The sequence below is a fragment of the Dipodomys merriami genome, unplaced genomic scaffold (genome assembly GCF_024711535.1).
Source record: "Dipodomys merriami isolate MVZ:Mamm:240054 unplaced genomic scaffold, mDipMer1.0.p SCAF_625, whole genome shotgun sequence".
Classification (NCBI taxonomy): Eukaryota; Metazoa; Chordata; class Mammalia; order Rodentia; family Heteromyidae; genus Dipodomys; species Dipodomys merriami.
In genome coordinates this window covers 956-25,975 of record NW_027206208.1, presented here as the reverse complement: position 1 = coordinate 25,975, position 25,020 = coordinate 956, and the positions used below count along the sequence as shown (strand labels likewise).

Here is a 25,020-nt window from a genome sequence, read left to right as displayed (position 1 = left end):
CCCAAGGGGTGAAGTGCTCATTGAGTAGAGGGGTTGAAGATCCAGTTGGAGTAAGAGAAGAAAGAATGTAATGTGGACTTGTGTCTTACGTCTGTAAAGCATGTATATTTATTTCCATCCTTTTTACAGGTCAGTCCAAGAAACATTCCCTCGGCTGGATCCACCACCTCCCATAACCAGGAAGCGGACCCCGCGTGCCCTGAAGACCACCCAGGACATGCTGATTTCATCACAGCCTGTCCTGAGCAGTCTAGAGTATGGGACAGACCTGCCACCTGGGCAGCCCCAGGACTCCTCTGCCACTGCCCAGCCTGTCCCAGTGGAAGACACTTCACAACCAGAGACTACCATGGAACTGGGTGATAGGGGCAATGATCTGACTAATGGTGAGGTATCCAGGTCAGTCCCTGACCTGATAAACAAGGACAACCAGGATGAATCCAAAATCAAGGTAGCTGAGCACAGAAGAGCCTCCTCCCCTGGCCTCATTGGGAGGAATGGCCTCAAACTCAGTTTGAGCCCCATGAGCCTGGCAGAGTCCTGGGAAGACTACAGTCCCCCTCCTCAGTCACGAACCTCCAGCCTTGACAATGAGGGCTCTCACCCAGACCTTCTGTCCTTTGAGTAGAGTGTTTTGTCTTTCCTGTTTAACATCCTCTTCCCTTTTCATTCCCCTCCATTGCACACATGGGCCCTTGCCCCAGCTCCGTGTACCCTTTGTCTTCCTTGTACAAGATATCAGCTGAGAACCCACTTTCTGTTCAAGATGTTTCAGAGCCAGAAGTACCTGGGTAGTCCTAGTTAAAAAGTCTGTCTGAAGAATGGCAAACAGGACAGGAATGCCACCTCTGGAAGCTCTTTGGTATTGACTGCAGCTTTTGGCTCTTGGAAATGAATGAAGGCCCACCAGCCTGGGATGATGGCTCGCCTAGGAACTCTCTGTGCCTATCTCCTCTATGCTACCTACTCTTTTCTCCTACGTCTGGATTCCTTGCCTTCGGCATTAGGGGGTACAGTCTGGGCAAGGAATGATGGGCTTGGCTTGATGATGGGGCCTGGCCTGGAAAGCCTTGATCATAACCCAGCCTTACTCCTCCTGGTCCCAAGAGGGTGCAGGATCCTGGTTGCTGTCTTTCCTCTGTCATGGGGTAAGGCCAGAAGAGGTACTTACCAAACCTGAGGCCTTAATGGCTTCACCAAGGTGTGAATACTGTGATCCAGGATTCTCAAGGTTTTCCTCATACAGTTATAGGTCCCCTGATGGAAGAGGCACTTGGGAAAATGATGTAACAAATTATCCTGCAGTTTCAGCATAGAAGGGCCCATCAGACTGTGTGTGTGTGTGTGTGTGTGTGTGTGTGTGTGTGTGTGTGTGTGTGTGTGTGTGTGTGTGTGTGTGTGTGTGTGTGTGTGTGTGTGTGTGTGTGTGTGTGTGTGTGTGTGTGTGTGTGTGTGTGTGTGTGTGTGTGTGTGTGTACATAGCTAGGCAGCCCCAGTAGAAGCAGCAGAGTATGTTTTGATGTTGCTTTGATATTGTTCTGAGAGGAGAACCCAGGAAAGTTTGTGTGGTTCTATAAGAGTCAGGAGTGGAGGTCATGGAAAAGAGAGTAGTCAGGACAGTGAAGTGTGTCCTTCGAGATGAGAAAACCTCAGGACTGTCCCACAGCCAGGACACACGAGAGACTGGAATGAGATGAGAATTGTGGAGACAAAGCACTTTTCATTAAGTGGAAGGTGCTTTGTGCTTATGTTAGAAGTTGCCTGAGTTTCCTGCAGTGCTGGGCCTCCCTGGAGGGACCTCTGCCTTCCCTCTCCTTGTGGAAATACATGCTACTTCTCTGCTTCTGCCCTCAGAATCTGTTTAAGGAACTGACAAGGTTCACCCTCCCTTAACTGGTTCCTGCCCTCCTTAGTTAACCTGCTTTTGTGCTCCTACTAGGAGGTCTATTGTCCTGTCTTCCTGTGGCCAGGAGACCCTATGGTGGTCCCAACCAAGAGGGTCTTTTGCTGCAAGAAGACAATATCCCTTTCCCTTTTCCTTTTTCTTTTTGCCAGACCTGAAGCTTGAATTCAGGCCCTGGGCACTATCCTTGAGCTTCTCTGTGCTCAAGGCTAGTGCTCTACCACTTGAGCTACAGCCACTTCTGGCTTTTCCTGTTTATGTGGTACTGAGGAATGAAACCCAGGGCCTCATGCATGCTAGGCAAGCACTCTACCACTGAGCCAAATTCCTAGTCCAATATCCCTTTTCTTAAACAAGGGATCAATAGCTGTTGTCTTCTTGCTGTGGTGCCTGCAACTTTCCCTTTTCTGCTCATTATTTGGCTTCCCATAAGCTCTGGGACTTCCAGGACTCACTCTCAGTTCCTCATTCCTGAGCCCTTGCTCCCTTACCCACCACCTCTGTGACATAAACCATCTATGCTAACTCTTCCAGAACTGAGGATTCCCTCGATGTGGATGCCTTTTTTGCATTCTTGCTTCATCAGTAGTTCAGCCTTGTATCTGTCCTCTCACCCTCTTCTCTGTGACTCTGTCTTCCATTGCCTCAAAAGCAAGGCTTGGCCAGGTGCCTCATACTAGGGCCTATCTCTTTTCCTCAGATAAGGGTTTGTGCAGGCAGGCCTGGTGGAGTAAGCAAGGCGATAACCCCATGTGTGGGTCCTGCCTTCCTCCAGGAAAATCCTGAGGATAATTGCTATCTGACCCTGAATTTGGAGAGGAGCATTTGATGTCTTGTGAAATTTCCTAATGATGTGGGAAATTACCCCCAACACTCAGCTAAGCCCACTCTAAGCACCATCAAAGAACATGCCCAGCATCATTGGAGCTCTCCACTGGACACAGTCCATTTACTTCTTTGACAATATCAGAAAGTCAGCAGGTACCTGCAGTCTGAGGCTACTGGTCCCCAAAGACCAGATGGTAAAGTAGCCACAGCACAGATGGTACCAGGATTGCTTAAAGCACCCAGGCTGCTACTGGAGTTCTGGCCTTCAGAGGCAAGATTAGCCAAGGGATTTCACCTGGTTGGCATAGGACTGCTGCCAGGTGGACTTCAGACTCATGGCTGTGATACTAAATAAGGTACCATGGAATCCTGTACCAACTTCTAGCTGCCTATGTCCCAGTCATCCCCCTGCTGTGGGTATAATACTCTCACCTTGGGAGACCATCTAGCATTGAATCCTGTCCTAGATGCTGCAGATACTGCTTAGGGCCAGGGATAAAGTACTGCCCAGGGCCAAGCAAGCTACTAATCCTGCTGATGACCTCAACTCAGACCCCCTCTTCCATCAGAAGCTCCACTTGCTTTCTTGTACACCTCTATACTCTGATTGCAGCATGTCAGCCAGTACCCTATGAAACCATCCTGCTGAGTCTAGTTTCTCTGTCAGCTTGGTCTTCAGGCATCTCAGTCCATGTAAGGATAGAGAAATAAGAAATGAAGGGCCTTCATTTCTCTTCATTGTCTTCAGGGAGGGCCAACTTAAGGAAGTTGGGCCCTTGGAGTCCTATCGCTGTGTTTCTCCTCAACCTCACTCTAGACATTTAGCCAGTAGCTTTATTCTGATAGGTTTCAAGGTGAGCTTCCAGAGTCTAACAGGAAGATGATGGCCTCCTGTGCAGAAAGAAAGGAATCTGTGAATGTCATGCCTGGGTGACAGGAAGTCACACATTTGTAATCCATCAGATTTTAAAGAATACGTTTGGCCCCAGTTTGGAAGAGGAAGATTTCAGATCTATTCTGAGTATTTTTTAGAGAATTCATATTTATATTTTTAGAGATGTTCTGGTAGAAGGAAATTGCATAATAAAATGATTCGGTTGCATTTGCTGGCCATGTGTTTTTCTTTTCCTGACTGACAGGGAGTAGGGGTTCCTGGAGGCTGGCTGGTTGGGTGGAGAACATTGGCATTTTGCTTTGTGAACCTGGAAGGTGAGAAACTGAGGGAGATGGAAACATGAGGAAGATGGGTGCTGCTGACAGACCTCTAAATTGAGACCCATGGGAGAAAAATGACTTAGGATATGCCATCATTTGTGTCCCAGAATGGTGGACCAGTGTGAGAGTGTCGTGATCTGTGGCTGCTTCAGGGACATCAACATGATGTGCACAGGAAAGACCCTCCTTGGGAAGAAGCCAAGAGGAAATGCAGACGCTCAGTGGATCGTCCTCTAGGCTACAACCCCTTCCACCTAGAAAGGGTTGGAGTGTGTGTTCATGTATGTTCATTCTTCCCAAGAGGGACCAGAGTAGCTATCAGAATCATCAGTAAGTGTCAGCAAAATACCCAGAGCTACGGAATTCTGGGAAATTGCTCCTATGGCTCCCTTGCACTGGGACAGCTTTGCTATTCACTTACTAAGAAAACGTGGCTTGGATAATACTGGCTGAGGATGCTCTACCCCACTGCTGTCTCAACCCTATGTAAGATCCTAGGATCTAGAGAACTCATAGATGAGAATTGGCTAGACCTTTAATTTCCTTATAAGGGAAAAGAGGGAACCTTTTCTGCCTAGCCCTCACATTTGCCATCATGACTGTCAGGGCATGGATTTAATCAGTCCAGACAGGATACAGGGACTCCCTACTCTGTGTCTGAGGTGTCTTTGGCACCAACATCCTTATCCCATTTCCCACAGAGAGTTCTTCAGTGGTAGTGTGAAAAGAACAACTGGGCTGTCTCTAAGTCTGCTTGTTCTACAGTAGGATGTAGCACAGTAGTCTGGGAAAGCAGGAGTAACAATCTGGTATATTCTATGCATTGGAACAGGCATTGAAAATACTTATACTGGCAACCTTTTTCTTGAAGTATGTGTTCCAGTGACCATTCTACAGGCTTCCTTGCCTATTGGATGGCTTTGGGATCAGCTTCTATAGTCAATTCAGGTATGCAATGTGCCTGTAACATGCCTTCCTTTCCCATCATTATACAATACTGTTACTTATACAAAATTGTAAAAGAAAATAAAAACTTGAGACAGTTTTGAATTGTAGAAATGTGTGTGTGTGTGTCTGTCTGTCTGTGTGTGTGTGTGTATGTGTGTAGTGTTCAATGCTATGTTGAGCCGCCAGTCTAGAAACGGAGGGCAAAGATGCATTTATCCAGATACTATGTCCTAGCTTCTCCCTGCCATGATCTAAGTTAAGTATTGTCCATGGCACCATGGTGACATTGGTGAGAAGTGAGACAGGAACCTCTCTCACCCTGTTGACAGAGGGTGAGGATGCCATCATACCTGCCCTCCAGGTGTTATGCTAACAAGATATGTTAGAGCAGCAGAAATACCAGAACACTGGCAGTTCATTTCAACTAAGACAGTGGTCATTTCCTTTGGGCTTACAGCAGGTGTTAGAGAAAATTGACAACCAGAGGCAGCCTGGAAACCCACTTCATTCCCAATATCTGCGTTCCTGCTAGTGAGCCACAGTTAATATTCAAAGTCTGTGGAATTAACTAATCTATGATTGTAAACCCAGAGAGATTCTTCTTGACCAGTTTTCTCTCTGGCTTTGGAATCCTTTGAGGTGAGTGAATCCTTGGAATGTCTTAGAATTCTCTGTGCTTGGACTGTTTCTCCTCTGCCTATTCCCTTGACACTGAGTGTCCCAAACACGGCCTGACTGTGGTGATAACACAGCAATCTCTTTCAGACATTGGCCCTAAGGATCCCCTATAATTCATTAACTCAGCAATACTCTCTGCTGGGCCTACTCAGATTTAGGATAGACCCTCCAATGTCCCTCACTGTGGGTACTCAGATTTAGGATACACCCTCCAGTGTCCCTCACTGTAGCTCTCCTGTGGCAGTGGGAACAAATAAAGTCCAGATAGTTCTTGTAGATGGACTCCCTCCCTGCCATCTCCTAGAAAATTTCATAAGAGCCAAAGCCATTTATGTCTTTCACCTCCTATCTAGTGAAAGCACCATGGAGCTCTTTACACCCTTCTAAACCCTCCTCCCTCCTTACTGTCATTTGCACTGGGGGTATGCAATAAAACTCAGATTCTGCCACTGATTTCCTATTAATGAGAAAATTCCTCCACTTACTGTGTCTAGAGACTGACCCTCTTGAGATACAAATCCTCTTTGTGTCTAGCTTATCTCCAGCTGCTGCCATGATAAATAGTCCAGCTCAAAGGATCCTGGGGAAGCTGTACCCCCCAGACACTTGGTTATTAACTAGACAGAGATGTGAGCTTGAAGAAATATTTAAGGGCCAATTCATGCACACCAGGCTACATTCTCTCACGGAGCCCTGGGAAGCAATCTGTCAGTTATATAGAGCAGGAAATATTGTCAGGGTTTTTTTTCCTTTGCAGTAGATTAAAGAAATAATAATAAAAAAGCAACCCCCCAACAAACAGCAACTGTGTGTGTGTGTGTGTGTGTGTGTGTGTGTGTGTGTGTGTATGTGTATGGTCAGCTGTTTCTTGTGCCATCTGCTTAGCTACCTTCTTCCTGAAAGCATCCTCCCTACTTGTTCCCTTACCTTTTCTAAGTTTGGGTTTCTTCTGTAACTCTGGTTGACTTGGTCTGATGTTTAAGCATATCTGAGTATTCAGCCTAGACCACAGACCAACTCACAACACCTTTCTGTGGCTTGGGGAATGGTTGGGGATAGTTTAGGTAATATAAAGAAGTGAAAGGAGCAGCCTGGCCTTTTGAGATGGATGAATCCAACAGTTCTGTGGAAGGCTTTGGGCTTCAGGATAGTGGACAAGCTCCCTCTGTGTCCTGATCCTGCAATGGATAGACGCCATTGCAGGAGACCAGAGAGGCCCACATCTTTACTACCCATCTTATATTACTTTACTGGCCATCTCCTGATACCAGGCAAACTCTGCTATTGTCTATTACTCAGTTTCTGTCCTGACTCGTTTTCATCAAGATCAATTAGCAGGCCTTGGAAAATGTTCCTTAATTCTTGCCAAGGTATGACATTTCTAGGAATATGTCTCCTGCAGAGGCTGTTTAGGCCATCTAAGAAGTGACTTCATATTTAATACAACTTGAAGATGAAGCTGGTGTCAGTGGTCCTGCCTGTGCCTCTCCCTCATGTAGGGGGTGCACATCACCAGGCTGGGGGTCTTGCTGGGAAGCCCCAGTGAGGCATCTGATAAGAGGGCTTCTCTGCTATCTAGATTGCCCTCAACCATCCTAGCCTGTCTTGCTAGCTCCATTGACCACTACTGCCTATCTGCTCCAGAGACTTGGGACCCCCAAACTGCTCAGAATTGTTTCCACACAGTAGAATACAAGGCAGTGCATCTGCCTGGGCCCACACTCCCCTCCTTTCTTCTGACTTTGACAAACTATGCTAATTCATCCTTCAAATGTTAGCTCAGATTACCTTCCTCTCAGATCCCACCTCACCCTTATTTCACTTCCCTGTATCTTGTATTCGATCATGGCACCTGCTTGCTATGTGATATGTCTCTCCCCCAATCTCTGAGCAACTCTGCAGAGAGCATGCTATCTTCTCCAAGTCTTCAGTGCCTATCCCAGAGCCTGGCATGTCACAGGGACTTGATCTGAACTAAACTTAATGTTCAATGTTTAATGTGTGGGACTGGGGTACACCAGCAATAAGCCTTAGAGTCTCTGCTCCCAAACAGCCTCTCTGTGCCTTCTCACAATATAAACAACTAACTAAGGTAGCTTGCCTTTGGTAGCTGCCTTACAATGCTCAACATCCAAGATTTTATTTTATTTTATTTTTTGCCAGTCCTGGGGCTTAAACTTGGGGCCTGGGCATTGTGCCTGGGCTCCTTTTTGCTCAAGGCTAGCATTCTTATCACTTGAGCCACAGCACCAGTTCTGGCTTCTTCTATGATTAATTGGAGATAAGAGTCTCACAGGCTTTCCTGCCCAGGTTGGTGCCAAACTGCAATCCTCAGATCTCAGCTTCCTGAGTAGGATTACAGGTTTGAGACACCAACACCAGGTAAGATTTTTTTTTAAGAGTTTGAGTTTGAACCCAGGACCTCATACTTACTAGACAGGCATTCTATCCTGTGAGCCATGACCCATCTTTTCTTTTATTTTTCTTTCTTTCTTTCCTCTATCTTTTTTGATATAGATAGATAGATAGATAGATAGATAGATAGATAGATAGATAGATAGACAGAGATATGGTGTTGTATTTCTTGCTCAAGCCTTGGACTACAATCTTCTTCCCTCTGTTTCCCTGGATAGCTGGAATGCATGCATTTCACAAGCATGCATAACTAAGCCTAGTCCTGAGCTTCAGTTCTTAATATTATAGTATACCATCCTAGGCATTGCTATTATTTGCTGTGTCATTCTAACTTCAAAGGTTCTATACACACCAGACCTTGTCCTAATCAACTTATATACATGATCCCTTTTGCTTTTCTCAGTAACTCTGCGTGGGGCCCATATTAGGCCCATTTTCAGATACAAATAATATGTTACTCTATTCAAAGAGATCTTAATGATTTTATTAATCCTCATATATTTTGAGGAGGCATTTTAGTTCCAATTTATAAATGAGCCTTAATACTTATTTAGAAAAGAAAAGCAAAACTAAGTTGGGCATTGGTGGCTTACACCTATAATCCTAGCTATTCTGGAGGCTAAGATCTGAGGATCAAAGTTTGAAGCCAGCTTAGGCAGCAAAGTCCATAAGACTCTCACCTCTTAATTAACCAGCAAAAAAATAAAAAATAAAAATAAAAAAAAATCTGGAAGTGGAGCTGTGGCTCCAGAGTGATAGCTTTAAGCAAAAAAAAAATTCAGGGATAGTGTCCAAGGCCTTGAGTTCAAGCCCCAGGCCCAACACTTGCATGTGCGTGTGCACGCGCGCGCGCGCGCACACACACACACACACACACATACACACACAGTGCAGAACTAAAACTAGCCTAGAAGGCCTTTGATTCCAGATCCAAGAATCAATCTTCTTTGCCACCTATGGCTCTCCTTTATTTCCATTTCATACACCAGACTTGCAAATAATTACAGAACTTTTCATGGTCCAGAAAAACTTTGTGGATTTGACCTACTGCAAGGATAAATGAAAGTTCATTGAACACTGAATATTCATGCAGAATGAGAATTTAGAGCCTTATTCCCTAGCTTCCACATTTTGCAGAAGAAGAAACAACAAAGGACACACACACAAACACACACACACACACACACACACACACACACACACACACACACACACACACACACACACACACACACACACACACACACACACACACACACACACACACACACACACACCCTGTGCCAGCATCATTTCCCTGAATCCCTCAATAAGTCTATGGAGTCAGTCACTGTTATTGTCTAGATGGGTGTGATCAGAGAGCTTTAGGGATTTTAAGTCATCTATCCACAGTCACTACCATAAGTAACAACAATGACAACAGTGCCTCCTGAAATTATTCATTTTCAAGGGCTTTGGAAAGAATCTGCAAGAATTTCGGCTTGCAGGGGAGAGAGGAAGCAGGAGTGCTTCTCCTGCAAACTCAGGGAAGGCTGGCTCATGAACTAATCCCGTTATTGACACTGGAGAATAAACTTCAGTTGGGAGGTGAGTAGTTTGGAAAATACCCGTCAAAGGATTTTTTCAGGTTTTATGGCTACCATAGTGCTTGGGGAAAAAAAATAGAGGCTCCAATGTTCTTAATGAATGTCTGACATCTAGTGGGTAGAATTAGGCATTGCAGCTTCTGGTTGCTTCTTCAAAAGGAACATTTAGGACATTTAGCAACATTAGTATATTAGTACATTAGTACTATTAGAACATTTAGTAACATTAATTTGTGAAATAAATACTATCTCTTTTTAGAGAGACTTGTATTTTCCATAAGATCATTCAAAACAGGCAGGAATAAGAGAAATGGCATTTATTACCTAGAAATTCCAACTGGAGACAGAAAACAAAAAGGAAGAAAGCCTTTGTGAAAAGAATGACGTCTCCAAAAGTGAAGATTGAAATCCTGAGAGTGAAATGACATTTAGAGTTTCAAACAGAATAGAGAAGAAAAAATCACAATTAGAGACATTAAAATAAAATTTAAGATATTTCTAAAAATCTGCAGTAAACAGTAGAAAAGGAAAAAAATATATTAGCTATGAGAGAAATCCAGTTTACAGTGGACATTTTGATGAGGAACTTATGCAATGAGTGATAATCGATAATCACAGTGGTTTAACATTTTTATATTGCTTAAATAAATTTAAAGAAAAACATTAAATTTAGTATGTAGTTTAGTGATCATTAAAAATATCTAGAGCCTAAAGTCTAAAAAATAAAGACATGAAGCATATCAAAATGCAAAATGTTAGGTAAAGAAAGCAATCCTTATAGTATCACAACTCCAGACCTTAAGCTCTATTATAGAGCTATAATAGCAAAACCAATTTGGTTCTAGCACAAAAATAGGCCCAAAGGACAATGGAACAAACTAGACAACCCAGACATAAAGCCATATACTTAAAAGTTATCTGATATTTGACAAGGGTGCCAAAAAATGTACAGTGGAATAAAGACCCTCTTCAATAAGTAGTGTTGGAAAAACTAGGCATCCATATGTAGAAAACTAAAACTGGCTCCCTCTTTGTCATCATGTACTAGTATCAAGTCAAAGTAGATCAAAGACCTCAATATCAGACCTGAAACAAAACTACTGCAAGATGGAGTAGGAGAAACATTAGAACTTGTAGGTAGAAGCAGGAATTTTTTTTTTTTTTTTTTTTTTGGGTCCGGTCATGGGGCCTGAACTCTGGGCCTGGGCGCTGTCCCTCAGCTCTTCAGCTCAAGGCTAGCGCTCTACCACTTAAGCCACAGCGCCACTTCCGGCTTTTTTCTTTTTGCTTATGTGGTGCTGAGGAATCGAACCCAGGGCCTCTGGCATGCAAGGCATGCGCTCTACCACTGAGCCACCTTCCCAGCCCAGAAGCAGGAATTTTTTGAAAGAGTCCCAGGGGCACAGTAAATAGGAGATAAACTAAAAAAAAAAAAAAGGGACTATATCAAAATGAAAAGTTTCTGCACAGCAAAGGACATAGTTACTGAACTAGAAAGCCAACAGATTGGGAGAAGATCTTTACTAGCAATACATCTGACAAAGGCCTAATATCCCAAATACTCAAGGAACTCAAAAAACTAACCCCCAGCAAAACTAGCTAACCAATCAACAAATGAGCAATGGAGCTAAAGAGTCTTCTCAGAAGAAGAAGCGAGAATGGCCAATAAACACCTAAGGAAATGCTCAATATCCCTGGCCATAAAGGAAATGCAAATCAAAACAACTGAGCATATGCACATAGCTATTGAGCCCTTGAGATCCTCTCCTGAGAATATCCTCCTGTTTTCACTGTGTGAATGTTTAGACTGCTGTTTAATTAATCATGTCCAGGTGTAATTATTTGTCTTTTACTATCCATCAAGTTTACTTGTAGATTTATAGACATATTCTAATTATTACAAATGAGGGAAACCATGAAGCCTATGTGTCTGTGTCTGGCTTACTTTGCTTGTATAATTTTTTCTAAATCTTTCCAGTTTATTATGAATGGGACAATGTCATTCTTTCTGATGGAAGCCTAGAATTCCATTGTGTATATATATTCCAAGAAATGGAGGCAAGAGATTTTCTATACTGTTTGTGGTTCTGTCCTCCTCCTCCTCCTCCTCCTCCTCCTCCTCCTCCTCCTCCTCCTCCTCCTCCTCCTCCTCCTCCTCCTCCTCTTCCTCCTCCTCCTCCTTTTTTCTTTGGTTTATTCCCTTCTGTTGCTGTTTTTTTTTTTTTTTAATATTTCTGTACCCTTTGTCTTGTATTTAAGCTTATCAGATTTGGGGAGGGGAAGGGAAAGCACAGAAATGGTGGGACAAAGGGTGAACCAATTCAGCAGTGAAACCTACTAAACACTATGTTGGAAATGAACTATACAACTTGTGGGGAGGGAAGTCAGGAGGAGAAAAACTGGGAAAATATGAGGGAAGGGATGACACTTCTCAAAAGGATATGTACTCATTACCTGACTTATGTAACTGTAACCCCTCTGTACATCACCTTTAAAATAAAAATTTAAAATCTAAAAAAAACAGCTTTGGGATTCCATTTCATCTCAGTTAGTTAAATTATCCACCATCAATAATTCAAACAAACAAAAATGCTGGTGGGGATGTGGGGGAAAAGGTACATTCAAAACTGATACATTTATTCTGGCAGGCAGTTTGGAGGTTCCTCAAAAAACTAAACATAGTGGGGAGATGGGGAGGGAAGGGATGGTAGAGTAAAAACAACAAGAGGAAGTAACAATGCTCAATAGGAAATGTACTCATTACCCTACTCATGTAACTATAACCCTCTGTACAGTATTTTTACTATATATATATATATATATTATATAAAGAGAAACAAAAAACTAAACAGAATTTCTCTTTGAACCAGCCATACCACTCTTGGGTATCTACCCAGAATGTTACAAGTCAGGATACCATAAAGCCATAAAGCCAACATACCATGTTCATTGCTGTTGTATTCACAATAGCCCAATTATGGACACAGCCCAGATACCCTCGAGTAGATGAGTGGATCCACAAAATATAGTACATATACACACATACATAGTATATATACATATTATTCATCCATTAGAACAAGATTATTTCATTTGCAGGGAAATGGATGAACCTAAAACAAATCATGTTAAGTGAGGTAAGCCATGCTCAGAGGCAAATGATGTATGTATCTCTCATATGTGGAAGCTAGATCTAAAATATAATGGGACATAATAACCTATATGTAACATTCACACTCAGCCAGACCAAAGGAGAATACTAGAATGGGAGGAACCCAAAAGCATAAATCTTCTGAACATGTAAAATACTATTATAAAAATGAGTTCTAGGAAACAGAATCATGTTATGTTGTTGTTGTTGTTGATGGTGGTGGTGTTTGTGTGTTGTTGCAACCTGCCGCAACCAGGAGTAACACAGTAACAGAGACCAGACCAGACCATGGAACTGAGGTTTGGGGTACCAGGGGACCTGTAGACTTCCACCACAACAGATCCCAAGGTTCCATTAACCAAGGTTTTTATTGGTCTTGTGCAAGGAAGTATGGTACAAACTTAAACATATGACAATATTTTGTATACATTGACCTTCTTATTCTGAAAGGAGGACTAAATAGTAAACAGCCTATAATTTGCATAAACCTAAGTCTACCTATAGGCTCCCACACAGTTAATAGTGGAATCTGAGTTCCCATTAAGCCTTTTAGGAAAATTCTCATCATTCTGAGCGTGTATTGGGAGAAGGCATTTCAAACTCCTAATCCTTTTAGGGGGTCTCACAGCTTGGATTTTTTGGGCTCTCACAGTGTGTGCTTTTCATTTTTATTTTTCTGCTTTGGATTGGTTACAAAAAGAGGTAGTCACAGAAAGGGAAGAGGAAGGGTGAACAAATGCAATCATGTCATTCAGTATATACTATGTAGAAAATAAACTATGTAACTTGTGGGCATGGACAGGAGGGGGAAACTGGGAGAAAATGAAGAAAGGGGGTGACATTGTCCAAAAGAGAAACATACATTACCTGAGTTGTGAAATGGTAACCCCTCTGTACAATACCTTAATAACAAAAAAATACATTAAAAGTTAAAAAAATGCGGGGCTGGAAGGTGGCTCACTGGTACAGTGCTTGACTTGCTTGCATGAGGCCCTGGGTTTGATTCCTCAGAATCATATAAGCAGAAAAAGCCAGAAGTGGTGCTGTGGCTCAAGTGGTAGAGTGCTTGCCTTGAGTTGAAGAGCTGAGGGACAGTGCCCAGGCCCCATAGCCAACAAAAAAATGAAAAAAAAGAAAAGAAAAGAAAAATATTTGCTACTCAGAAAGATTTTCTACTCAAGTAGAGTAGCAAAAGAGTTCTTTTTAATGAGAACTCTAAAAAATTATAAGAATACAAAAACTTTCTGCAGAAACTATTTTTGCATAAAGACAAAGACAGGAGAATGTATTTTGTTTTTGCTTTTGCTTTTTGTTTTTGTCGATGATGGGGCTTGAACTCTGGGTCTGAACACTGTCCCTCAGCTCTTCAGATCAAGGCTAGCGCTGTATCACTTGAGCCACTGTTCCACTTCTGGTTTTCTGAGTGTTTTATTGGAGATAAGAGTCTCATGGACTTTTCTGCCTGAGCTGGCTTTGAACTGTGATCATAAGATCTCAGCCTCCTGAGTAGCTAAGACTAGGCTTCAATCCTTCCTTCTCTTGTACTTAAAAATACATTACATTGCCTGGTGCCAGTGGCTCACACCTATAATCCTAGCTACTCTGGAGGCTGAGAGCTGAGGATCATAGTTGAAAGCCAGCCCAAAAGTCTGTGAGACTCTTATCTCCAATTAACCATCAGAAAAACAGATGTGCTGTGGCTTAAGTGGTAGAGCACTTGCCTTGAGCTGAAGAGCTCAGGGACAGTGCCTGAGCCCAGAGTACAAGCCCCACAACAGAAAAAAAAAAAAAAGAAAGAAAGAAAAAGAAAAAAGAAAAGAAAAGAAGGAAGGATTGGTACTTGTTTCCATAGTTTACTGTTAAATGATAAAGAATCCAAAAGAAGTAGATAATCAGAATTTTAAATTATATATCAGAAAATAGTTGGAGATGTTGATCTCAATCCACAAAAGTTGGACTTGGTGGTACACACCTTTTATCCAAGCTACACTGGAAGTATAAATAAGAGGGTCACAATCCAGGCAGGCCCCTGCAGAAATTTGAAAAATACTTAAAGCAGAAAGGACTGAAGTGGTAGAATGCCTGCCTGGCAATCAGAGGTCCTAGGCTCAAATCCCAATAACACCAGAATAATATTTGTTTAAAAAAAATCTCAAACTAGTTAAAATGGGAATGGCAGAGTAAGAAAGACAAATCAATATGACAATGTAATCAGACATGAAGGAGATATGATTATAGTCACAACTAGAGTATTAAAAATATTACCTATACATCACTAGTATGGTAGCTTAAACAAAATAAGTTTAAGAAAAATAAAAAAGTCAATATTGGTAAAATAGTTGAATAAACCAATGTTTTAAAGATATTGAAATAGCAATGAAACACTTCTCTTTCCTTACTAGAGCCTCAAACTCAAATGTATAAGATCTTAAGTACTAAAGAATTTCAAGGAATTGGTAATCCTCATTTTACTGCAGAAAAGAGAAAAAGAAAAACATTATCTCACATATTAAAGTGAACCTACAGTGTATTGTACTGATAAAATGGATAATTTTATTCATTTTATGTAACTTATCTCTACAGTGCAATGAAAATGAAGAGAATGAATGAAAATAAAAGAAAAAGATTCACAGTAAAATTTCAGAACATTTTGGATGGCAGTTATAAAATAGACTGTTAAAACCCTACCACAAATGATATGCTTAAGTCCCTATGACGTATTAACCCCTGAAACATCAGGATGAATACAGGAGTATCCACTCTCCTGACTACTGGAAGCCACTGGAGTAAACACGAAGTATGGATAAAAAGCTTCAGTACTTAAGAGAATTAGTTAGAGATGTGGCTCAGTGGTAGAGTGCCTACCTAACAAGTACAAGGTCTTGCATTCAAAGCCCAGTACTGCCCCCAAACAATAATTTTCAAAAAAAATAATTAAAAATAGAGAACAAATTTTAGTATTTATAACTGACAAAATAATTTATGGGAAAACAATAGAATCAAAATCAGGGGAATAAAATGAATAATTAAAGTTTGAAGATAAAGAGCATAAAACTTGTTATATTCCAAAATAGTTCTCTCCCCACTCCTCCCCTCTCCTCCCCTCCCCTCTTCTCCCCTCCCCTCCCATCTCCTCTCTTCCCCTCCCCTTCCCTGTTTTCTCTGCTCCCCTCCCCATTCTACCCTTTTCTCTCCTCTCCCCCTCCTTCCCTCTCTCCTTCCCTCCCCTCCTTTTCCCTCCCCTCTCCTCCTTCCCTCTTCTCTTCTTCTCCTCTCTTTCTTTATTCTCTCTGTCTCTGTCTCTGTTTTTGTTTCTCTCTCTCTCTCTGAGATAAGGCCTTGCAATATAGCTGAGTCAGTGTTAAAATCTTGATCCACCTCTGATCCTAAGTATCTGGGTTTACAGATGTGCACCATCAGGCTTGGCCTCTAGCAATGTTTTAATTAACAGTTGGAACTAGAAGAAAAACTTGAAGTTGTAGAAGTAAACCAATCAATCCTTTGGAAACATGCTTCTAATCACTAATTCCTAAGAATGGGGCACTGTGCTACACAGCAAATATTTCTACATACTGGAGTCTCTAAAATACTCAGCCATGCTCTTATGGCACTTAGAATATAGGAGGTTACAAGAGCGCCCAAAGGAGAATGTCTTTAAATTAAAAATACTATACCGAAAAATATACAGCTTACAGAACCACATCCCTGCTGCTGAAGTGGAATTGGCAAAATCAGAAAAAGTGTCCAGGGCAATATTTGGCAGGAAGATCAAAATTAGAAGAGAGTGGAGAGAGAATAACCCAGGCAGATGGAGGAAGGGAGCATGAGTGAGTGAGTCATGACCTTTACCAGGACCTAGACCCAGAACAGGCAGTGCAGAGAAGGTGTTGGCTGTATAGGAGGCTGAGACCTGCTGCATTTCTATCAGTCCTGGATTCCCCAACTCCAACTGACCCAACCAGGCATAACACAGAGACTGGGCTAGTAGATATCACTCTGCCAACCCACTCATAGATAATCAAAGCAGACCTAGAGAAAGGGAGTGGTTTGTCCAAAAATCACAAACCCACAGGACTGGAACTCACAGCTCTGAATTTGTTCCTGAATGCTCTTTTCTCTGTTTGAGGCTACCCTTATGATTGACCTGTGAAAAGGAGGATGTCAACCATGATGTCTCTCCTTGACCTTTGGCAAGTTCTGGAGAATAGGCTCAGCTCTTCCATTCCGCGAAAGAAGAGGGACAAGTGAAGAGGGACTTGGAACATCTTGCAGTATATGCCAGGGAGTCAACAATGATATGGGAAGTGACTTTTCTGGGGATACTAGACAGAAGATTTTTCAGTTATTCAGACCTGAAGAGTCTCAACTGTCCATTAGAATTTGGCATTCCAGACCTGCACCTGTAAGAGAAGTGGTTGCCACCTTGAGCTGTGCTTCATCTCTTATCTAACTTGTTTTGTTTTGTCTTCATATCTTCAAGGCAAGACATCCACATAATCATTGTTCTCTGGAGGGAGAGAAACAAAGGACATCTATGAGACTGGACACCTAGAAGTCACATCAATCAATCCCCCTCAAGGAAAAGGAACACAGGTACAAAGAAATCAAAGTGATATCTTCAAAGACTAGAGTATCACTGAGAGCTTTTTTATGGCAAAATTGAGAGTTCTTGGCCAGGCACTGGTGGCTCATGCCTGTAATCCTAGCTACTCAGGAAGCTGAGATCTGAGGAAGCCAGCCTGGGCAAGAAAGTCTGTGAGATTCTTGCTGCCAATTAACCACCAGAAAACCAGACATGGAGCCGTGGCTCAAAGTGGTAGAATACTACTCAGGGAGAGCATCCAGGCCCTGAGTTCAAGCCCCATGACTGACAAAAAATAAAAATGAAGAGTTCTTGTAGAAGCTAAGTCTTACTTTCTAGGACCAAATATCTATATTTACCACTGGTAAGCTTTCCTCAGAATAATTGTTACTTTCTGGAGCTTGCTCTGAGCTCTAGATATGATTGAAAAGACAAGAAAGTGGAGGGAAAAGGTGAGGTTGAAGGGCAGATCTGGGCCTTGGGTGGCTGAGTATTTAGAGTTCTCTCTGCCAGTGTACACCAGGAATGGGTGTAGTAAAATGCTCATCTAATTCTTGGGGGAACATCTGAGGGTTTTTTTTCTCCTGGGTTTGTAAGTTTTTTGGTTTTTTTAAAATTTTATTTGTGAACATACTGTACAGAGGGGTTACAATTACATGAGCAGGATAATGCGTACATTTCTTACCAAGCATTGCAGCCTCCTCCTTTTGTTTACCCTTCACGTCCCTTCTCAGCCTCCCCCCTCCCCCCCCAATTGGGTTTGTAAGTTTTATATCATTGCTTAGATGTTTCTACTACCCATCACCTCCAGCAACACATACGGATTTGCCCAAGTGTTGCAGTACAGCTGCTTTGATGCCTCTTTTATGTGTCTGAATTCTAAAAGTTTGGGGGTGGGGAGATAGCTGTTAGAACTATATCTGCATCTGATCTACAAAAAGTGGTTGTGTTTCTGTCAGGTATATGCTCCCTTGCAGGTAGCGACAGGATGGAAATGATGGGGTGGGTGGGAGAGGTTTTAGTCTTTAGAATTCCATACTTCATCTTGTTGGGGAAATATGAAGCTTACTGTGGCAGCCTACAGAGGTTCTTGCTCCAAACTAAAAAGATGAGGTATGTAGTGGGGGCAGCTACCTGAGAACTCTGTCATTTCTCACTCCCCTTCGTTAGAAATGAGTTCTCATCACTGTCATCCCCCAATAAATGGTCCTCTCATCTGTGGGAATTTTTAAGACATGGGGTTTCACAACAGGGAGCTCTGTTGTGATGATGGAAGTCTAGGCTCTAGCAAAGAGGAGAAGAAATTTACAGCTTCTTGGTCTGGATCCTTCACTCAGTTCTTTCACATAGGTCTCAGTGACCTGTGGCCTTCTAGTCTATTGATTTATCCATTTTTCATGGCTCCTCATACATATCTTCACTTCCTTCTTCTCCAGCTTCAATGGTGATAGTAATGAGAATGTAGCCATACATTTCTACCGGGAGTGATAAAAATTAAACCAGGAATGTTGTCTCTAACCATCTGAGTTCAGTTCAAAATACAACTAATAGGGAAGAACAATAGCAGGGTGAAATTGATCAAGATGCATTATAAACTGACATATTGAATTGAAGCCCCTTGTAAACTACTTAAAGGTAATTTTAAAATGTTTTTCTTTTAAAGATATAATGCAGTTCAGATACTAGACTCTTTTCAGAGGGCAGACTTCACACATGAAGGTAAACTCATGATGTGATCTGAGAATTCTAAATACAGGTTGCCCTCCAATTCACTAATCATCTCTTATCCTCCTTAAGGACCTTATGCCTTGAGGGATATATTGGAAATGATTTGTCATTCATTACTTCATAAAGAATGCTTAGCAAATGTTAAGCAAAATGAACAGAATAAGCCTTAGGGAGGAAGTGTTATTCTCAATGAAACCTGCTTACATTTTCATTTATCTCAGATGAATTATTCTAAGTCACAGATAAATTCACCATCAACTTTTTGTCTAGAAACCACTTGCTATCCTGGCTAAGCACAAACAACTCTGTCTTGGCCACCTGCAAGGGCTAGAAGACATCATTTTTCAATGAAATAGAAGTTCCTTTTACAGGATGAAGTGTTTTCAGAGGTGATGTCACAGCAAAGGACATTTCTGTCTTTGCACTGACTCTCCAGTGCAGAGCCCTGGTGAAGATAGAATCAGGATTCTTTTTTTTTTGTTCTGTTTTGTTTTGGTTGGCCGTGGGGCTTGAACTCTGGGCCTGGGCGCTGTCCCTCAGCTCTTCAGCTCAAGGCAAGCGCTCTACCACTTGAGCTACAGCGCCACTAGAATCAGGATTCTTTTGTGAAGACTTTGAACATAAATACCATTTAACTGTATTCTTCTCTTTCTTGGGCAGAAGCTGCTTCTGTTTACTGGGTATAAGAGGTGAATCACCAGCCCTTGGTTTGGTTTTTCATATTTGGAGATTAATTCCTTTAAGTTTGGAAAGATTTGTTCTGGAGCCCCTTCCACAGTCTGCAAAAAATAGAATAAAGGGCACTCATCATTGTGCAATTGTGTGGGAATTGTGTCACCTTTTGCAACAGTGGTTTACAGGGCTCTCTCTGAGAGCTGATGAACTGAAAATAAAAGGCCAGTAGCTCATGTGTAAGCATTCAGCTCCATAGGCATTTCACAGAAATTTGCTTCTTTAAGACCAACCTCTGACTTGACTAAAGAAGACTTCCAGTCAAGGAATTCCCAACTCTGTAGGTTTTTTTTTTTTGTTTTTTTTGTGGCTCATGGGGCTTGAACTCAGGGCCTGGGTGCTGTCCCTGAGTTTTTTGTGTGCAAGGCTAGCACTCTACTACTTGGAGCTACGGCACCACTTCTAGTTATTGAGTGGTTAATTGGAGATAAAAGAGTCTCATGGGAACTTTTCTGCCCAGGCTGGCTTAGAACAGTGATCCTCAGATCTCAGTCTCCTGAGTCGCTAGAATTACAGGCATGAGCCACCAATACTTGGCTATACTTTAGTATTTTCTAAAAAGTAAAGTCATTACATTACAATGATCAAAATCAGAAAGTTAATCTTGTTGCAGTATTTTTGGTTAATCTTATTTAAATATTGTCTGTGAATAACAAAAGGAAAAATCATATACTTATTTGCAGATCATTGTGTATTCTAGTCATTCAGATAGTTACAGTAAACATGCTCATATTGAAGATCCTAAGAAATTTTGTAGTAAAAAAGCCATTTTGTAAGCAACTTTTCTGGAAAGATTATTTCAGAACTTCATTTGTAACTAAAAAAATTCAATTACATATATGATGATTTATTTCTTAAGCTGGATAACTAAATTCAAAAGACGCAGAAAGGTTTTCCTGTTTCATTTCCACCAGAAAACTTAAAACAACTCCCTAAGACTTAGTTCCCTGTCCTATTTTCAGACAACTGTGGAACACAAATGACTTCCTGAACGCTCAGACCTCTTCCCTCACCTTCCTTTCCCAGTCTCATCCAGCACCATTCTTATTTTTTTTCATGTAACAACAGTTTGTTTTTTTTAATGGAGCACAGGTTGGCACATTTGATTATGGGAATAGCAGCATTGTGTGACTCTGACTTCTTGAATAACAGTGCATAAGCCAGTATTAAGTCCTTTCTATTTTTCTCAGAGAAGGACAAAGCTAACTGTTGATCTGATTCCTAACCCTGCAGGGAACTTCTCTCAGAATTCCCTTAGAATGCCTTGGTATGACTACTTCCAATGGTCAGGAGAAGATCTCAGGTTCTCTCCTAACCTTTGCATTCTTTTGGCATTCTTACCTGAATCTTGTAATATCCATGTTTCTCTCTGAAGATTCGGTATGTATAGACAAAATGTTTAAACCTGTGGAAAGAGGACTTTGTGAATCATAGTGTTGTTTTATGAAAATCTATTTAACAACTGCCATTGCATTTTCTTTTATGTTCATTCTTTTTTATTGTAAAGATACTGTACAGAGGAGTTACAATTGCATGAATAAGGTAATGAGTACATTTCCTAAAGAGCATAGTTACCCCCTCCTTTGTTTTTCCACTATCATCCCTTCCCTCCATTCCTCCCCAACTCCTCCCTCTCCCCACCCCGAAGTTGTAAAGTTCATTTTCAACATAGTGTCTTGTACATCTCATTGTTACAAGGGGTTACCTTGTATCCTTGTTTCAGCATGCCATTGCATTTTCTATGCAATACTTTTATTTTCCTGTCTCAAATCTCCAAGAGAAACTGAGGGATCTCAGGCCCTCTCATCTGTGGGAATTTTCAAGACGTGGGGTTTCAGAACAGGGAGCTCTGTTGTGATGATGGAAGTCTAGGCTCTAGCAAAGAGGAGAAGAAATTTACAGCTTCTTGGTCTTGATCCTTCACTCAGTTCTTTCATGTAGGTCTCAGTGACCTATGGCCTTCTAGTCTATTGATTTGTCCATTTTTCATGGTTCCTCATACATGTCTTCACTTCCTCCTTCTCCAGCTTCAGTGGTAATGGTGTGTATAAAAGATAAATGCATGTGTGGCATAGTTTGATTTAGTATTCTCCACTTTGATTCTTTTGACTTTAGGATGGGTGTGAAAGCAACATACATTCAATAAAAATCATGCTTCAAGCTGGGTGTGGTGTTCATACTGTAATAACAGCAGTCAGGAGGAAGAAGTAGGAGGATTATGAGTTGAGACCAGCTTAATAGGCATAGTGAGACCCTATTTATAGCCTCAAATTTTGAATTAATGATCAATTTTGTTACTATTCTACCTACCCAATAATGGGCAGTGGTAGTGAGCCACAGCTCTCAGTCAATAAGAGTGAACAACAGCGCTCTATAGTGTGCTAAGGTGTGGGATCCACAGTTTAGATGTATTAAGGGCATTTCTTTTTTACACTTTCTATTTATAATGGCATTATTTCTATAACCTCATTGTAAGGATATACCTGCAGTTCCTTTATTATTCTTTATTCAGTTTCTGAAGGACTAAACTAACTCCATTTTAAGAGCAAGCCACCATTTCATGTAAAACTGACCTTAAGTTGAATTTAAAGGACAAACAGTTATCAGAAAAACCAGTTATTGGAAAGTTCTCAGAAAGCCTGCAATCGAAACTGCAATTATACCCCTAGCAAGGGTTGAGAATTAGACAAGGGTTGAGAAACAGCCAAGAAACACAAAAAGTTTCTAAAAAAGGTAGTAAGTATGGTCAGGCCGCATTCAAACCTCAGTACGTGGGACAATGGGAAACTGACAAAACCACTTCTGTAAATGTTAACCAATCATGTAACTGCTTGTGTAGCAACCCCCTAAACTTGTTTGTTCAATAGTATAAAAGCTGTACTGATTTTGTGCTTGGGGCCTCTTAGCGTCACCGGTTACCAAGTTCAAGAAGGACCAAGCTTGAGCTTGTAATAAACGACTCTTTTGCCTATTATATTGGTCTTGGTCTCTGGGGGTCTCTCGGGGGTCTTGAGTTCGAGTCTAACATTACCAAACCAGAACCCTGTTTAAATCCAGCTCTGCTTCTGCTTGACTAGTGACAAACAGCCATATAGACTGTTTTTAACTTTTAATGCTTTCTGGAAATCATTCACTTCCTTGTCTCCTAAAAAGATCTTTTTTCTTTTTTTGGGTCCGGTCGTGGGGCCTGAACTCGGCCTGGGCACTGTCCCTCAGCTCTTCAGCTCAAGGCTAGTGCTCTACCACGTGAGCCACAGCGCCACTTCTGGCTTTTTTCTTTTTGCTCATGGGGTGCTGAGGAATCGAACCCAGGGGCTCACGCATGCAAGGCAAGCGCTCTACCACTGAGCCACCTTCCCATCCCCTCTAAAAAAGATCTTATACCTTGTCCTTTCTCCTTAAACCTCACCATCTGCCTTCCCATCTACATTCTTAATTGATGACATCACTGAGAAGATGAAAGCAATTGATAGATAATTCCCACACAGTCAACACCACACCTCCAGCATCCGCATTCATCCTACCATTATTATAGACGAGCTATATGTGTGCTGCTCTTCAGAGCTAATCCCTCCTGTCTCCACTGGAAGCTCATTCCCTTTCATCTCTTCGAGGGCATAGTTCCAGCAATCCTTCCCTCTGTCTCATCATTACTATTCTTAACACAAGAATAGTTCTTGATAGTCCTTTTTAAAACTGTGAATCAGATCATGTCAGCTCTGCACAAAAGCCTAAGCTTTAAATATCAGGTCAATTTTGGAGAAGAAAACATGTGGGAGTATATTCATATGGTGGTGGTTCTGTCTTAATAGATCTTAGAAGTTTTTCTTAAGTGAAGCTATAGTTGAGATAATGAGATTTTGGTTCCAAGGCAGAACAAAGCATTAAAAGCATACAATAGCTCAGTAACACACCCAGGTGTGTGTGAATGCTTGCTATAAGAGGGACCCAGCATAGCAGACTGGTGGGGAGGGAGAGAAGGGATTGTTTATTAAATGCTAATATTTTCAGGTGGAAACATATAAAACTGGATTCCTACTTCATACTCTAATTGAAGACAATTATAGAAAAAGAAAAATATGAAACTTGGAGAAATAAATGTAAGTGAACAACATAATTACCTCAAGTGAAGAAACACGTTTTTCTATCACAAAAACACAAGCCATTGGAAAGATGAATCAATTCAATTTCTTAAAAATTAAAACTTGTATTTACCTAAATGTACTATTAATAAAGTGGAAAACTTCATAGATTGGGAGAAGAGAATTATAGCACTAATACAAAGTGAGAACAGCAATGTACAATAAGAAAAAGACAAAGAGAATGGCAGTAAACATGAAAAGATGTCACCATTTGCCATAAATCATGCAAATATGGGCTAAACAACCATTGCATCTCACTTTCTACCAGACTGGAGGAGATGCAAGAATTTGCTAATGCAAAATACTGGTTGTGATGAGGATCCACAGGAAATGTAATGAACTATGGATGACAGTATAATGTCTTTAAGAACAATTGGACCACATTTCAGTAAAATTGAGATGTGTATAATTCATGAATCCAAATGTGTATTCATTGAAATGATGATACTAGAACAAAACTAATAATGCCAATATTTTATTGTGTGGCTAAACATTAAATGCATTTAAAATATTTTTTAAAAACCTAAGTCTAAAAATCGAGTGAAAGTATAAATGGAAAAAAAACTACACATAATACATCAAAGATCTTTACATTGAACTAAATACACTATTAAAAATAAATGCCAAAAAACTTAATAAGTTCTTATTAATTAGCCAGGCACTGGTGGCTCATGCCACCTAGCCACTCAGGAGGCTGAGATCTGAGGATCGTGGTTCAAAGCCAGCCTGGGCAGGAAAGTCTGTTAAACTGTTATCTCCAATAAACAACCAGAAAACTGAAAGTGTTGTGGCTCAAGTGGTAGAGCATTTGCCTTGAGCTGCAGAGCTGAGGGACAGCACCCAGGCCCAGAGTTCAAGCTCCATTACTGACAAAAAAATTCATACTGGAAGTGGCTCTGTAGCTCAAGGGGTAGAGCGCTCGCCTTGAGCTGAAGAGCTGAGGGACAGCGCCCAGGCCCAGAGTTCAAGACCCACGGCCCACCAAAAAAAAAAAAATAAATAAATAAATAAATAAAATTTAAAAAAATTCATACTAATGAAATAGTTTTTTGCAAATGCAATCTTTTATTTGAAGTAAGGAGTTTAAGAGAGAGAGGGGGGAGGAAGATAGT

General features: G+C 41.3%; 1 protein-coding gene and 1 long non-coding RNA gene across 9 annotated transcripts in view; one reads left to right on the top strand and one right to left on the bottom strand.

Annotated features, from left to right (window-relative positions):
- Positions 1-3,833, top strand: part of LOC138815135 (carboxyl-terminal PDZ ligand of neuronal nitric oxide synthase protein) — a 342,848-nt gene extending 339,015 nt beyond the window's left edge. For all 8 annotated transcript variants that reach the window (XM_070004399.1, XM_070004398.1, XM_070004392.1 and 5 more), the window contains one exon: positions 130-3,833. In XM_070004399.1, coding sequence (XP_069860500.1) covers positions 130-628 — 499 coding nt within the window. In that variant the 3' untranslated portion in view covers positions 629-3,833. The remainder of the gene's footprint in view (positions 1-129) is intronic.
- Positions 3,834-15,993: 12,160 nt separating this feature from the next.
- On the bottom strand, positions 15,994-21,174 carry LOC138815132 (uncharacterized). The gene is made up of 3 exons (XR_011368184.1): positions 21,108-21,174; positions 19,663-19,813; positions 15,994-17,231 (listed from the first exon to the last, which is right to left on the bottom strand). It is a non-coding gene; the product is annotated as an uncharacterized lncRNA (long non-coding RNA).
- Between the last annotated feature and the right edge of the window lie 3,846 nt (positions 21,175-25,020).